The sequence below is a fragment of the Megalops cyprinoides genome, chromosome 9 (genome assembly GCF_013368585.1).
Source record: "Megalops cyprinoides isolate fMegCyp1 chromosome 9, fMegCyp1.pri, whole genome shotgun sequence".
NCBI lineage: Eukaryota > Metazoa > Chordata > Actinopteri > Elopiformes > Megalopidae > Megalops > Megalops cyprinoides.
Genome location: NC_050591.1, coordinates 14,967,120 through 14,984,099, shown reverse-complemented (window position 1 = coordinate 14,984,099; position 16,980 = coordinate 14,967,120). Strand labels below are relative to the sequence as shown.

General features: G+C 42.1%; 1 protein-coding gene across 1 annotated transcript; it reads right to left on the bottom strand.

Moving 5' to 3' along the window:
• Positions 1 to 2,349: 2,349 nt before the first annotated feature.
• Positions 2,350 to 15,676, bottom strand: LOC118783496 (myelin protein zero-like protein 2). Its single transcript, XM_036537392.1, has 5 exons — positions 15,493 to 15,676; positions 6,568 to 6,737; positions 5,667 to 5,877; positions 5,130 to 5,292; positions 2,350 to 3,643 (listed from the first exon to the last, which is right to left on the bottom strand). The coding sequence occupies exons 1-5, from the start codon at positions 15,545 to 15,547 to the stop codon at positions 3,490 to 3,492; spliced, it is 753 nt and encodes a 250-aa protein (XP_036393285.1). The 5' UTR covers positions 15,548 to 15,676; the 3' UTR covers positions 2,350 to 3,489.
• Positions 15,677 to 16,980: the final 1,304 nt, after the last annotated feature.

Sequence of the window (16,980 nt, the reverse complement as noted above, 5' to 3'; positions counted from 1 at the left end):
GGGGAAATGATTAAAGCTTTCAATAAAAAATAAAAGCTGCACCATGCATAATGCTAAACTCATGCGCATGACGTAGCCCGTAAAAACGTTATCACTGCACATGCAAGGCTGAGAGTGAATATTATAAGAAAACCTTCCTAGGTAACTGGGTCCAGTGATAACCGTGCTTTGTGCTGTGCGACTTGTGGGCAAATGGGTCTTTGTCCTGCACAATGGTCTGCATTTCTGCAAACTCTACAGTTCTTCCTTTCCCATGACAGCAAATGGTCAGGCCCAAAAGCTGCCTTCCCTTTAGTGGCCCTGAGGAGGAAACTGGAGGAAAATATTCTAGATTTCACCATGAGGAGAAGCAAAGATGGGTAATTGCCCTGATGATATTGAAATAAAGGTGTGAGTTTGAGCTCAGAGCGCTGTATTTTAAAAAGCAAAACCCATAGAAATGTACTGAGATATTGTTACTAACGCATTTATCACCAGTAACATACTTGTGTGCTCAAGATTCAAATGCATGTTTATTTGATGTTTCACAAACCCGCTGCTGTGGTGCCAGGTCTTAAATGCATCCTGTAAACTGAAACAATACCCACACACATGCACAACCTTAAATAAGAGATACTTGTATGTGTGTGGTTGTGTGTTGCCAAAACACATGTGTAACACCTTCCAGTTTATAATGTCAACATTATCATGACATGTCATTTTTGCAGTATATGTTCAGGGAGCTGTTTGTTTCCTGCCGGTTCTAAATGCTGTGTGCATAGGAGCCACAAGGAGACGCTAAATTCCACACTTTCATTTTGATACAGCATTGTTGTTTCTTGGCTTGTGGGGAAAAGCACATCTTTCACCATACTCTTGTTATTTGTGCTTCTCTTAGCTGACATACCCAAATGTGGAGGCGTGGGCTGGGTCCTGATTTACCAATAGCTAGCCAGTTCTGTGAGTGTACAGGTACATTTGTGACATCATAATGCCTCATGCACATTATCCTGCAGGCATGGAATATTCCACTGCAGAAGTGTATGTGTGGGTGAGTGAGAAAGAGAGAGAGAGAGGTGTGTGTGTTGGGAGGGAGGGGGGTGGTTAAGAGACAGCAACAGGAAGATATTTTGTGAACAAATTTCCTTTTGTGTTTTACCTGGACTGGCTATTGTCTACTATGAAAATTTAAAATATAAGATAGGTTTGACTTGTTTAACACTTTTCTGGTCACTGCATAATTCCATTTATGTCATAGTCAGGTGCTTTTTATTCAAAAATGTTGAAAATAGTAAAAATATAGAAAAACCCTTCTATGAGTAGGTGTGTCCAGACATTTGACTGGTACTGTAAATCTTCCAAGTTCTGTTTCATGTTTAATAAGGATCTATCTACACAGGAAATGAATCCCAGCTAATTTTGTGGCTTCCTGCCCAGCAAGAGGTTGAAATTACTTGAGTAGAACAGCCCTGCTGGAGACCAAAGCAAATTTGTGTATAGTTGGGTGGAGCTTGGGGTATGCAGACATTAGCATGATTTAAGTTTCTGCTCACTGCTGACATTCTCAAGGAGTGAATGCAGTCATTTTTACACAGTGCTCCCCTGTTCCTGTCTTTGTCCCTTTCTGACTCTGGGTCCATCTTCACTCTGTCAATAATTCGTTTGACAAACCAAACCAGAGGTTTAGACTTTGATCTGTATCCTCCACTACACCTACATGCAAACAATGTGAGAGAGAGCTTCAGAGAACAGGAGTTAACTATATATACTATATTCCTACAGCTTATGTGTTTGTGTGCGTTTGTGTAATTTGTCTGGTTTTGTTTCACTTTTGGTGTCAACATAATAAAAACGAGAACCTCACATTTTTAAAGTACAAAAAGCAAATTGTTCTTTATTATAAAACTGTAGAGGAATTTGCACATTGCCTCTAAATTCAGCAACAGTACTATAAAGTTAGATTTTGAAACAAAATGACAAACTTACAAAAATACCATTTTCAGTCTTACAAAATAAATGACTGTTCATTGTACAAGCTTATGTTTGCATAGATGAACATTATAACTGTTGGAAGGGTGCATTTTTAGTTCCACTTATAAAACAAATGGTTTCCAAGTGAAAGGCATTTGTCATTCCAGGGTTTTCAGACCTGACTGCAACTCTGTCCAGCTTAGTGGGTTCACAAACCCCAGTTAACATGAAACATGTTTAGCTGAAGCCTCAGTCATGGTTTGTCTGCAGATCCAACAAAATAGACCCTCTGAAGCCCATACAGGGGTGGGGAGGAAGGAAAACGCAGAGCCTGGTCTTAGTTCATAACACCCAACACCCCCCCAACCCCCCCCCCCCCCCCCCCGCCACCACCCCCGCTCTGCAAATGCAATCTGTCTAATTGTTACACAGATTGACACTAAAAACAGTGTAACCCAGCAATTCCTGTAGGGTGCGGAATTTCCAGTAAGTGCACAAACACTACTAATGCAAAAACATCTCCGTCTGCACCACATACCATCACAGCCTCTCCCTCAGGTTCATAGTGAACCATGGGAGGGCAGCAGAAACAACCTATCCCTGGCAGAGTTTAGTGAAAGGTGGCCTTTTGATGGTAGGGGATCCAGGTCAGTGACTGGCACTGAGTTTGAGCTTCTGGTGGGAGCTATAGCAGCAGGTGTGCTCATACCTCAAATGACAGTAATATTGGACAGCCCCGCTGAGCGCTTTCAGACGATAGACTGAATGTCGCGTGCAGCTAACAGGCCTGGAGGGCCAGCCTCTGGGAAGTTTCTGCTCATAGCACCTTTTGTCCAGATGTCTTTTGTCTGTTCTTACACAACTTTGTACGTGTTTCACAACAACAAATAACATTCCTCCTTAAGACATCAGCCCAGTCCTTCTGAGTCTACTTGTATGATTTATAATGCTGTTAAATTGATGGACCAGTGCTCACAGATGATAGATTCAATACAATTCATTTTGGTCATTTGTATAAATAAATATTTTTTTCCCCCACTGTCTCAAAACATCTAATCAGCTGCTATTTTTGTATGAGTATCATGGCATCATGAACTCACTGTACAGGCACTGCTGGGGGAGAGTATTTACTGCAGTACCTCTCACACCCAGTAGGAGGTAGGAGGAGTATTCCTTGCATCAGGTTAGCCACATCCTGCATTGGTATGGCCTGGGCAGTAAAGGGTAGCTAATCTGAGTCTGGGAAGGAACATTTGACAGAGGCACGCAAAACATGCACTGTTATTGATCGCATTTAGGCTTTTTGTGTATTGACATTTGACAACCTTTGTCACGTTAAGTTCTACATTTTAAGTGATATCATTTTTTTTATAAATTATTATCTGAGGATCTGGCACCCAGAACTTGCCAATCATCCAGTACACTTAGCCTAGACAAGAGTAGATATTCCCTTCCTCCAGGGATTTTTCTATCTGTCCAGCTCCTTGTCTCTGCTGCTGCTGAGCCATCATCCAACCTTCCCATTGGGCGGTTTAAGTGTCAGTCATCATCATTATCACATTCATCTGAGCTCTGCTCCTCCTCAGAGGAGGAGCTGGGGTCCTTGGTGCTTGGCTCTGAGATCATCCCATCAGAGCTGTCAATCTCGATCTCTTCCTCCTTTACGTACAGGTGCAAGGCTCTCGCTGGGTGGCTGAGATACACAAACGCAACCCCCCCACACACACACGTACACACATACATGCATACACATACATCACACACACAGACATAAACACAGAACCCACATGCACACATACACACAGACATCAGACAGATATCAGTGTCGCATAGTGATGAACAGGTTTAGACTGCAAAAGATGGTGGGAGTCCATAACCACCCCACATCCTCCACACACACACACCCATTGTAACCTCCACCTCCACCAAGAAGCTTAGACCCATGTCCTTCAAAGGTGACTTGACTACAGTCAATCAAAATGTGTGACCATCTCATGGTCTACTTCTAGCAATGCTTCTTTAGGGGGAAAGATCAATTTCTCTTGTACTTTCTTTAGTCAAAAAAATGACTTTTAATTTAAATTATCTTTCAAATAATTGTAGGTTTTTTCCCCCAAAATGCTGCTAGAGTGAAATCTTGACAAAAGTGACAACAAGTTGCTCTTTTGCCCTTGCTTTTTTGGAAGCAGTGAGGTCCAGGAGAGGCACCAGAGGCGGAAAGACCCGAAAACCTTTGGAATCAAAAAAAACCCTGCACCCAAAAGTCAAGTCTCTGTCCCATTCACTCCCATGTCCTCAGACACCACAGCCAGGAAACTGGAACATGTCCGTCTGACCATGAAAATTCAGACCACAATCTTGCATTGTTCCACATAGAAAGGGACTTATATATTTAATGCTATAAATACTTTTAAAGTAAATAATGTGTAGTAATTTGAGACTAAATGCTTCAGAAAAAGCATATAACATATCTGTTTATAAATGTTGACCAATCAGTTTATAATTTTCACTTTGGAGGCCTATATCCGCAATTGACCTCATCACAACAATGATCAGAGCCATAGTGGTAACACTAATATCATTGAGAAGGCGTCAGACTTCATATTGCATGCCTAGGTTACTGAGTAGGCCGACTGGGAGTTTACTAGGACAGAGATGCTGGCACTTAGAGCACTGAAAGATGAGGGTATTGACCAGAGTAAGGAAACAATGTTTGTCATGGTTAGTTTGTGAGTTGTCCCTCTCCTTTGACATTAGAATTCTAAACTGAGCATTTTAAATGAAATGTGTGAAGGGATTCTTATTTTAACCCTCATCTGTGCAGACTGAAGCTACAGGAATGGAAAAAGGCATATTGTGTTAGATATCAGCATTTTCAGTCAAGGTGATGCTTTGCGATATACAAGTAGCTACGTTTCTCCAGTCCCCTCCATCTAGTGTCAGTCCAGCTGCGCTCCACAGTAGTACTGCACAGTGTGGCCGTAGGAATGTACACAGCTTAAGATTGAGCTTCCAGAAGAGAGCACCACACACCACCCATTGCTCCCGAACCCCACGTCCCAGTCTCTCCCTGGAGATAAAGGGAAGGTGAGACGGTGGCAGAGGAGGAGCAGCAGCTCTCGGGTCCAGTGCCACGCCCCGTCACCACCCTTCACCAACTCGCTCTCTCCCTCCCTCACCACAAGGTGGGGTCCTTCCTCTCCCGGCGGGGCTGGGTCAGGTCCTTCTCCTTGCGTCTCTTGAGACAAGCCCGGATGCCGGCGATGATGCAGACAATGATCAGCATGACCAAAATGCCACCCCCTATGGCGGCTGCCAGAATTGCAATCTCAGAGTAGGATGCTGCGGAGTAAGAAGAGTAAGAAGGACAGACAGTAGGATAACTGGTCATACTGTAATTCTCAGTGCTTGTGATACGACTACTGAAGCAGATGGCTAATTATTGGACTGCATGGTCAATAGTACTATGATGGACAATGTCTTTGATCACTGTTCTTTTTTGTACACAAGCTCATGTTCTCTGCTCAGAGTTTTATATACATGCAGAAAACTATGACTGAATTGTAAATGTAGAGCAGACACCTCAGTGTGCTACAACATACATCAGCAACAGAAATGGGATCAAACTGTTTGAAGACTGCGTCAAATTTTGTGGACTAATAACCACAGCACTGATACTATAGTTTTATATATAAAGTCATAGGCTCGAGACCGACCTGTGGCAACAACCCTTAGCCGAACTTCTCCAGCGTTTCCGTGGACATCTGGAGGGTTCTTCACCTGGCAGCTGAACGTCCCGTTATAGGTGAACTTCACTTCCCTCAGCATGATGGAAGCGTCCCCTCCCATGATGTCCCCCGCCCAAGACACCCGCTTTCGGAAACGCCCCTCTAATGGCAGGTAAGGCTTATCCTGGTAGTAAAACACCTGGTGGGGAGCAGAAAGGGGATTATTTGGAATACAGAATGTGCATAGGGCAGTTTTAAAACTAACTAATGTAACAGGATTGCACTGAATTTTGTACTGGTGTCTAGAAAGAAGCTTTAAAATTTCATTAGCAGTTGACTATACCATGAGATGCCACACCAATTTAAGTGAATTGCAATTTTAAAGCATCTGTGGTTTTTTCACATTGTTAGCAAGAGTCCATCATACAGAGTGTGGTTAAATCAGTTTATGAATAGGGGTAGGGAATTCTAAAAAAAGAGAACCTGTAATAAAGTATCGATAGGATTTGCAGGGTCATCTGATGATGTCAACATGCTCTCACCTGGCATGCCACTTGTAAAGCAGTTGCTAACTGGAAGTAACTTTAAACTCAGCAGTTGCCCAGCCCTAATTGAACCAAAAAACAGTGGCAATGGCCAATGCTAATATGTACTTTGCGATGCTCGAGTTAAACAAGTATTTCTTGTTTGAGAATATACTTTCTAATGAGCAAATAAATATTCTACGAATGGTTGACATTAGCTGTGCAGCTCAGAAGATCACATGTACACCCTAGCAGGGGTCAGGGTATGTTTTGTCATCACATTGTTAGCAGGCCCCTTACATGCATGTCCAGCCCTTGCCTGTCCCTCGCCCACTCCCCGCCCACCCCCCCGTCCCACCACTTACCGACTCCTCCTGCCCTTTGGACAGGGGCCGGAAGTTCCAGGACACTGACACCATTTTGGGAACGATCGTATGGGTGGACTGGAAGGTGCACTTCAGCCGGACGTCTGTGCCATTTACCGCCTCGACCTCGTCTGACGTGTAGATCTTTATCCCTCCAACCCGCAGCACACCTGGGGGCATGGAAAAATGGCTGAAACTAGACACATTGAAACCAGTTTACTGACTGACCACTACAACAATATGATGACCAACTGACACAGAGGCTAAACACTGGAGAACTACACTGAACAAGTGATACTGAAGTAAGACACTAACACTGCACAATAGGCAGACTAACATTGCAGCAATACGCTAACACTGCAGCAGTACACTGACTGACCAAAAGTGGAATAAAATATTAAATGACTTACAATGAAATTGAAATTAATTGACTTGAATGAAATTAAATGACTTATAATTCTGGAGCAATAAACTGCATAACTAACACAGAGATGACAGGGTGACAGAAGTACACTGGACAAACACAGTGACAGAAAAAATGTAAATCCTCATAAAACAGGTGAATGAATTTGTGAACCATGTCATGACAGAATTAGTCATATTCTTTTCATTGTTTCATTGTTTTTGTCAAAAAAAAAAATTAATTGCAGATGACAAATGTTAGACAAAGAACACCAGTGGTTTTAAAAATTTCAGTAATACATAACAATCTATTCAAATTTATGTGTTTGCTGCAATAGCCTTTTCAACACCTATATGAACTCCCGCACAGGACTGTAAGCCCTTGTACAATGAAGAACCTAACAAAAAAGACCAAACTTTGCAAGTTTGAAAACTGGCAGCAAGTTTGGCAGCCGATAAAAGACGACTAACTCCCACAGAACACCATCTCAAAGGCAGCCGTGAGGAAGAAGGTCTTAATCAGTGTTCAGAGATCCTGCTCACTCCACAAAAACAACATTACGTCAGTGCTTGGCTAATTGACTTTGCTTTGAAACTGCTGCTGCAGTTCCTTTTCCATAGTCATTGTTCAGGCAAATCTCATGGGTTTTCTGGACGCGTGCATTTGGTCAGGCATTCTGTCTGTGAAATTGGCATGTTTGTGTTTTACAGTATCAAACTTCACAAACCACACATGTGGTACTGGATTTTTAGTTTTTTTTTTTAAACTCTCTAGACTGGTGACAGTCTAGAGAGTCTAGACTGTGACAGACTGGTGACAGTCCTCTGACTGCAACATTTTCCATTAAGTGAATTGAATCAAATGATTTTCCTTGCTTTGAGAGGGTGCAGAAGTGCTTTCCACTTTCACAAGAAGGAAAAAAACCTGCTCTGCAAGCACTCTGTAGCTGAGATGTGCCTTGTAGAGGTATGCATATTGGGGAAAACTACAGCTTGCACAAAACATTTGCAGGCATTTTACAATATTTTAAATCATTGGTGTGCTCTGCTGTAAAATCAGCAAACACATGTATCACACTGACACACAGAGACAAAGGCTTAAAATGCACTCAAGATTGTGCTTAGGGAGCTCATCTCACTTAAACTGGAAAAGAGCTCACAACATTTTAAATAAAATGTGCACTTTTAAAGCACAACAAATACCCTTTCCAATTTGACACAGCTGAAATACAAAATGTCTGACATGCCCAACAACCAGTCCTTGCAATTTCCTGTCAAAGCGATTGCATGCAGTCCAAACCTATGCCAAGTTTTCTTCAGGGCACAGCACACCAAAAAACAACTCAGCAAAAGGCAGCAAAATGACAGGCTAATACAGGAGGAGAGTCTAAAGCAGTTACTCGCCGCAAGGAGTCTGAGTACTATAGGACAAGGTGCTGTCAGGCATTACGCAGTTCCAAAAATCTCAGCTACCTGTAAGAGGAGTGGTGACATAATGTGAGATTTGAAGCTCAACGTTTTTGTTGCTGCAAGAGCTACAGAGGATTTGATGGAGGCAATGCAGAGACAGGAGAGCGAGCAGTGATTATTGAAGTGGTTATCCCTCTTAGCTCAAAAAGTCCGCCATTCCAGTGAGATGTCACCACTGAGATAACAAACAGTGCAATATGAATGAAATGCAGGCTTTACAGCCGTTGACCTCATTTATTAACTGAAGTCAACTGAAATGTACAGCCCTTTGCTGCATTCCTGATTGGTTAGCATGTTTGGAGCTGTTAAGAAAATGGCATCTCTCTTTGTCGTTGTTTGCTGAACAGTATTGGCATATGCCAACTGCACATGTGCAATTAGGAAAAACAGATACAGACAAACACTGACAAGAGGGCCACCCTGGCATCAGAGTCTAGTGTTTGCTGTGATCTGTTAGTGGACAGGATCAGGTCGTTGTGCTTTCCAATATAACCACTCTTAACATAAGGACATTACACCAAACCATATGAATTAAGTCTTCAGGAAAATCACTTGCACAACCACCCAGATCTTTGGTCTTTGGTAAGGCTGATTCGTGCAGTAAATGGTCAGAATGTCCAACCATATGTTTTTCATGGGATTTACTGTCTCATAGTCCCACCCTCCTTTGTGTTGATTGTCACAGTCTGACTCCATATACTGCCATATGAATGTATAGACGTTTATATAACATGAGGTCATTCTTATTGCTGGGAAAACCATCAGTCCAGCTGCCCCATTCTCCAGGAACCCACTGGCCTTATCAGCACACCAAGAGCTTCCTGTCAGTCAATTCAGGACGCATATTGTCCATTAGACAGAAAAAAAAACCTGCTCTCATTAGAGCAGTTGTCTCGTCCATCCTCTAATGTGTTTTAAATGAGCGCTCCAAAAAACCTCGAGGGATGTTTGGGTGTTATTATTTTTAGATGTTGGTTTCACAGGAAATGTCGGGAGAAGGAAACATGGGACTTTTTTTAAAAGCCCATCAGAGAGATTCCATCACAGTTATATCAACCAGAGTTAATGACTGTGGCTGGTGGCTGGAGACAGAAGGCTCAAGCAGACTCACTGGTTTCTTGGTGCGCAGTACGTGTGAGAAGGCAACATCCACCCACAACAAAAGCACTCAGGAGGCAGAACACAAAGGGCAGCCATTTTGTGCTCTCGCCAAGAGGCTGTGGAACCAGGACGAATGAACCCCTTAACTTACTGTTAAAGCAACTGCATGGCAACATGAAAATGCATGACATCTGTCACAAGTCAATTTAACCCCAATGACTGATGTCGTACCCTGGGATTCAGTCAAAATCGTCTTGAGATAAAGTCCTATTCAATTAAAAGACAACTTCCAGACTAATTTGGCACTCTTCAATAAAGAATTAAAAGACCAATGCCAAGCCATTATAGGGAAAGATACTTTGCTGTAACATGATATATTATTTTATAATATTAATCAGTGAGGGATTTATATTGATTAGTAATTTCCCTTAAAATGACTGACTGAATCCAGCAGACATAAACAGAGCAAAGCCACTTGCAAAGTTGTGAGAGATGACTAAAGCTATCCAATGGAAGACTGCAACCCCATGTACTTCTTCTTAAATTCTATAGAGGAAAGTTAAGGACAAACTCAATATTTATACAACATGCAAAATTATGAATGTTCTCTTTTTCACAGTTAAGGTGTGAGGTCAGTGCAGTTAAGTAAAACCTAACCCTTGTCTACATGAAATATCTCCTGCAGCCATGTTTCATATGCATTACCTTAATACCTACGTAGTAATGTACATGTATGCCTACATATAGGTCCTACTATATGTCAGTTAGCGTACATGTAAATTATGTATCTGAAAGCTGTAAGCTGGACAAGTTACAGCTTTGATCCAGAGCTACAGTCTACTGTCCATGTTGCCGTGTAGAGTGGACAGTGTGCATACAGTCAGGGTTGATGTTATCTCCAGCACTGGGACACAGTGGAACCGAGCACTTCATTGCTTAGGGCAGGGTTTGTTTGCCTCTTTGTTTGTTTGTCTGGTGGCCCATTTGCGTATGAGTGAGGCAGCTCAGGCTTTTGATTTCAAATGCACAATAAGTGGTCCCATAGCCCAGGGAGTTTTTACGGACTATTACTGGCAAGCTATTCATCTTGAGGTCATTAGTATGAGTTACACCATTCTGTGTCCAAGCTCGGTTATAATAGAGCAGCATTTGGAAAGGAATGAAATTTCACATAATTGGATATAACAGCCATTCTGATGGGACAGCTGTGCTGTCCAGAAGTGTAGAACTCTTCTTATTTGACACAGGCGGTTTGCCCGTTTCCCAGACAAAACCAGAACTAAAAATCCAGGTCCCTCTCAAGGTCATATTCTGTCCAAATTCCTGGTGTAACTGGTCACATACCATATAATGTGAATTGCGATGACCTGGCTGCATAGCACTAATATGTGATGCCATTTACATGTGGATATTAAGAACCAATGGTGTTGTGAGACCTTGTCTTTGCATAGGTAGTGCAAATTACTAATTACAACTCTATTCAATACCTGAATTTGGTTTTAAAATGTAATTTAAAACATGATAAGCTATTGCATTCTATCACAACGTATCATACCATCTGGAGAGTTCTGATTTTATACACAGGCCAAGATATACTATCATGTTTTAGGACTTTAGTTTTTCACTCGTGATTCAGCAGTGCACTATACACAATAGATCCAACAGTCAGCTAATGTCTGTTGAATCTGCACTGGCTCCTTGTTATCCTTTTCACAGAGCAAACCTGACTGTTTTCTCAGTTTAGAACTAATGGCAGAACCTTAGTGTTTATATAAAGCTGTGTTGTGAAGGATCACAAAGAGTCTTTTCTCAAAGAGTCTTTTCTCTGCTGTGGCATTGTACAAGCAAAGTTTGTACAAGCACAAAGTTTTCAAAGAGACTACTATCTCTGCTGTATGTAGAGTTTGCAGTAGCACAGGTAAAGTGTTCAAAGTTCCTCATACATTGAGGGAGAGGTGTCGGGTTTACACAGTGACCTATGTATATACAGGTCTGGGAGTGGACAGGGGGAGGGGCTGAGAAGGTTCCGGTTGTTCCAGACTGAGAATCTTGAGCAGGCACCCTTCTGACTGCCCCTTCACACCCTAACACACATATGTCTAAGCACATGGCCACTTGTTTGGCCACACACACAGGTGCACACATACACATACAAGCACATACACATACACAATCCCACCCAAACACATACATAAATTCTCCCCTCTCTCTCACACACATATAAAATTAATTGTAAGACATGAGGCAAAACTGGCAAACTGGAAATGAGAGCCATTCATCAAACACAGAAAATGCAATCAACCTAGCCTCCAATGCCATTTGACTGTTGCTGTACATACTGCTCTCTTTCTTATATGGATCAGTTATAAAACAGAACTGACAGACACAACCAGTGAGAATGCTCTAAATACAAAGCACCAAATGAGTCAAGCACCCAGCATACCACACATGTTCCTGCTTCCTCTTTGAATACAAATAAAATTCTCTTTTCAGGGCCTGTTATAAAGTTTTAATTCTCTTTTTTGTCTCCTCCCTTCCCTCTCTCCTCCCCTTACATGAAATCAGATGGTTTACAAGAATCATAAGATACTGGATCTGGGGAATACTACCCCCACCCCCCCAACAACTCTACACATGATAACACATTTTCACCCACACAACACCATTTCACAGATAAAAGTGAAAATAGTCCACCTACATACACACACACACGCAGAAGTAAATGGCTCTTCCACAATATAAATTAGTGCTTTTTGTCTGAGATGTCAGTGACCTAAGGGTGTAGAGCACACAAAAAACAGTCACCGAGGTCCATTCAAGAGATGCTTCAAAGGAGCAAAAATGTATTTGGGTCTGTTATTCTGGGTGAGGTAATGCATGAAAATCGCATTAGCAGAGCTGGTAAACACAGCCAACTCGCTGCTTCCTTGCTTTACGGGGAATGCCGCGTAAAACAAAGCAGTAAATTGGTTCGCATCGTGAATACGGCTGGTGACCGGTGGTTTCCTGAAAATAACCATGATGAATGCAAACCGATTCCAGGCACATAGTGTGCCGTTCAAACTCTTGTGTCTGGGACAAACATGAGTAATGTAAATATTGGGCAAGTCCCTAAGATTGCTCAGTTCAGTGCTGTTCTTTTTGTGAAGAGCTGTTTATTGGGTTTTCTTATGGACCTGTTCATCTTACCCCAGCTCTGCGCTTCCGTTTGCCAGTGTGCCTGAGTGCCGGACCTGAATGTCTAGACAAGCTGACACTTGTAGCATTGTGTAAGTGCAGGGCCTTGTACCCAGATAAGCCAGGGAGCCTGGCTGGCTTTACAAAGGAATGAGCTTTAAAGATGCAGTTAAGGTCTGGACTCAGTCCAGTGGTTCATAGTTTGCCCTCAAGTTTGGATTTAGGCAAGCATCATCTGTTTTCATTCCTTACGCAATATTACAGGGTAATTTATGAAATGAAACAGAAAAATGTTGTGCAGCTATCCAAAAAAGAAACTTAATTACCCAATTACTTAAACTTTTTATTGGGGCTTAAGGACAAATTTTAGGTAGGGACAACAGAATTGTATGAAGGCCTCACCAAGGGAAAAAAGAAGCACTTTCTGTGAGTATTCATTGATTTCTTACACCTTTATCATTTCAAGCAGCAGACTCTTTGATCTTACATGAGCGCTATCAACTAAGAGTGTAAAAGCTCAGAATGTCCACTGGCATTTGTTTGGGTATTACAATACCAAATACTTGGGTGCATGTCAGTCCATGCTTGGACTGGCTAATCAAATACCAGCCCTGGGTTTTTATTTTACTCACTTTTTCACAGGATTAAAAGTGAAATTCATCAAGTAATTGAACGTGCCTGTTTAAGAATCTAAGCATGCAGATCCTTTTTCCATTATTTCTTAGGACAAAACGCCAAACCTCAACAGGACCAAAACTGCAGCGCTTGGCGTAAGGGACAGAGTGCAGGGCTCTTTAACTGAGGTTCATGGGGTTGAACTTCTTGATGCGATGCAACAGGTAACGACACAACAGTAAGCAGAAAGCTGCACCTCCTAAATGAACTGCCTTTAGCATGACGAAAAATGTGAGTTGAAGAGAATGACAGTGTTTGTTTGTCATAGCTTTTACTTTCAGTGCCTGGTAACTGCGTCACATTTCCAGTTAACAAGTCTTACATCACAATTTACAGTTAATCTCAGAAAGACAGACGACTGTGTGTGTGTGTGTGTGTGTGTGCGTGTGTGTGTGTGTGTGTGTGTGTGTGTGTGTGTGTGTGTGCGTGTGTTTAAGAGACAGAATAAGTGTGTGAGAGAAACAATAACAACAGCTACACATTTGTTAAACTTGTTAGGTCATTTTAACAAGGCAGACCTGCCCAGTGCTCCACCCATCAGTGAAAATACCATACAGGAAAACGTCTTCATGTGTTGAGTGCAACGTTCTACTGAAGACTTGCAGATCAAATCACTTGCGGGCATACATAGACCAGTCTGACACTGTGTTGATATTTGCATGGCTTGGCTCAATGCTTCAATATCTTCAGTGCCAATTAATGCCCTTGCTCTCTCACAGCAGGGACCTCCTTACAAACAAGAACGCTCCTGCGCTCTATCAATAGAGCCTGTTTTCTTTGTGATAAAGCTGCATACAGGGAGAGGGAAAATAACTGAAACAATGCTGAGAAAGCCAGCAGGAATTGGTGGCGTTTAAGTATATTAGTCGCCTGAATTCAATACAGTGGTAAACAACTTGAGTTAGAGGGCATGCCAGACCCAAGAACAAAGGAGAATGAAGGGAGAATCTGGTACCCACACAGCATCCTTTGTTTGCATTTTCCATTAAAACCTGGCTTGTTTTGGGTGTACAACAATATTCCTGCTGAAAGCACTGAGGAATGGCAGGACTGCAGAACAGATAAGGTGGTGTAACTCTAGAGGAAGATACAATCATGGGCTGGGATTTCAAAGGTAGCCAGACTTCTCTACCGGAGTTTTAGTTACAGCATTGCATAAATAATAGCCACATCATTCGTTCCATTGTCTGTAGTGGCACTAGTATTCATCTGGTAATGTGCCTATTAACTGAGAGACTGAATGTCATCCTTCAGGTTTACGTTTAGGAAAACAGGCATTTACAGCATTTATTCATGTCGTCATTGTGTCGGGCGTTATGAATGTCCCAAAAACTGTTTTAACGTAACGCACATGAAGCTATCCCAGCTCTGAAGGGGAACAGGTGGCTGTACTATTAGAAACTATAATAATCACAGGACAACTGGCGTCGCACGCAACTGCGGATATACTGCATGTTCTTCAGGCGGCAGGAAACAGAGGATGGCGGATAAACGTTCAAGACAATGCGACATTGACTCAACACCGACAAACGTTGTAAAGTAATTAAGAAGAGTCGGCGGCGTTCTGTATTTTGCCGATGCGGGACTCGCATTGTAATTCACGCGCAGCCGAACCTGTGGGACGCATTGAACTCCTTCGTTTCCACCTACATCAGGTGACAATGGGTTAATTTCGCAAGCTCCAGTTCAGTTTTTTTCCACGCCAAAGACGGAATGTTTTCAAGTTTGCCCATAGGACCTATTTCCTGCCAACTCGAGTGACATTTAATTGAATATCACTGAGTGCTGAAAAATGCCGACAAACTTGACACTGGCTACGTTGAAGCGAGTTTCATTCAAATTACTTTAAACGTGACCCCACATGCAAAAAACTCAATACCGGTCAGTAGTAAATGAATACAGTATCTCCACGTATATCCGTGCCATATCCACGCGTATTAAATAATTATTAATGTTAGGATACTTTATGTTTATTATTATTGTTGTTGTTCGTATTATTTTCATAATAATACAATTCAAAACAAGCGAAGTCTGCTTTGTTAATAATACAGTACATATTTCCGCAAAACAAAACGAGCATTTATCGGTTTTCTGTCTCACCTGCAGCCGCGAGTCCCACCAACAGCGCGTAGAGCTGAAACCGTATCCGGTACATCAGGTAGTTATGCGCTCGCTGCCAGACTTATAATGAATAGAATGATAAACGTTCGCGGACCCTGTGGCAGCGACAGCGCAGCTCCAGTGGCAAAAGTTACTTGAAGTGCTTGATTCTCTTGCCCTCCTGCGAGTTTTCAGCACACAGTAGTTCCCAGTGGGTTACAACCCCCCCCCCCCCCCCCCCCCCCCCCCCCCGGCTGAACTCGGGCGGAGTTTGAGCAATTACTCTTTTAACTACCTTTTTGTCCTAGTAAAGTGCTGAACAATCTTCTTGTCCGACCCGAAAACCCGTAGAACTTGTTAATTATCAGTCTTTCTATTCTGACGAAGTACAGGTTCATTCTGTTTGAATGTTTTGGGGTTGCATTTTGAATTCCAGCATGATATAGGTGAAAATGAACATAAAATGAAGTGTGTCATTTTCACAGAATACCTACCATAAAGTTATAATGATCCTATATCCAAAAATGTATAATAATAAAACAACAAGACAGTAAGTTACAGAACACAGACTGTCTTCTGAAATAATTCGTTCACAATTAACGACTTCTTCACAGAATACATTAAGCTGTGAATTGTTCCTTCGGTTCTGAATGAAAGGGTACCTTTCCCCTTTGGCTGTGACACATTAAAGTAGATCCAGTGCTGTATACCGTGTATGTTGGGGACGTTTTTTATTTTTAGAATTCTTGAGCTGTTGAGGCAGGAGTGCATGTCCTGGCCTGTTGGTATACTCATGCGTGGACAAATTGCAACAGTTTTTCCCCTCGCCCCTTGAGTTATTGTTTTATTACCACACAATGGACAGCATTTCCTGAAACACAGGTTGCTGCTTTATAAACAAATCAACGATAAATCACCCTAAATTTAGGTGTTCTGATGAAATAACGTCACTATTAGAAATAACGTGTTCTTTATATTGCCTTTTACTGGATTAAATCAAGATTTGTACATTTAATTTCGACTCACGAGTAAACGTTGTTGTGTTACGTTTTTTCTGTACAGGCAGAAATGTTTTATTATGTTTTGGTAATAAATTATTTTTCTCAAGGGAAAATTTACTACATTTACTTGGGGTCCATGTTCAGGACAATCATTTTTTTAATTCAGCCCGGTGTGTTGGCGGGCTGTCTCTGGTCCGTCATTTTCATTCATTTTTATACATCTTGAATTTCACCACAAGGGGGCAGGCTAGGTGATGACTTACTGCTCTACCACCAGACCTAAGTAGCAAGCAGTTACTCAAATTTGGTTACGATGCCCAAAACCTCTGCGTCAACTGCCCTACAGGGAATGTATCTGAAATGACTAGCCCCGAGAGCTCCGGGCCATTACGGGTAATAAGCTTTGTACCCTGATCATCTCCCCGTGCTGCAAGTCGCAACATGACAGAAATGTCACTGCAGGCAGACTCCAAACAGGAAAAAATAA

Coding starts and splice junctions, on each gene's coding strand:
- LOC118783496 (XM_036537392.1), bottom strand. CDS start 15,547: ATGTACCGGATACGGTTTCAGCTCTACGCGCTGTTGGTGGGACTCGCG. Junction 5,878..6,567: donor CCAAAGGGCAGGAGGAGTCG/GTAAGTGGTGGG, acceptor GCTCCCCACCAG/GTGTTTTACTACCAGGATAA. Junction 5,293..5,666: donor GCTAAGGGTTGTTGCCACAG/GTCGGTCTCGAG, acceptor CTTACTCCGCAG/CATCCTACTCTGAGATTGCA.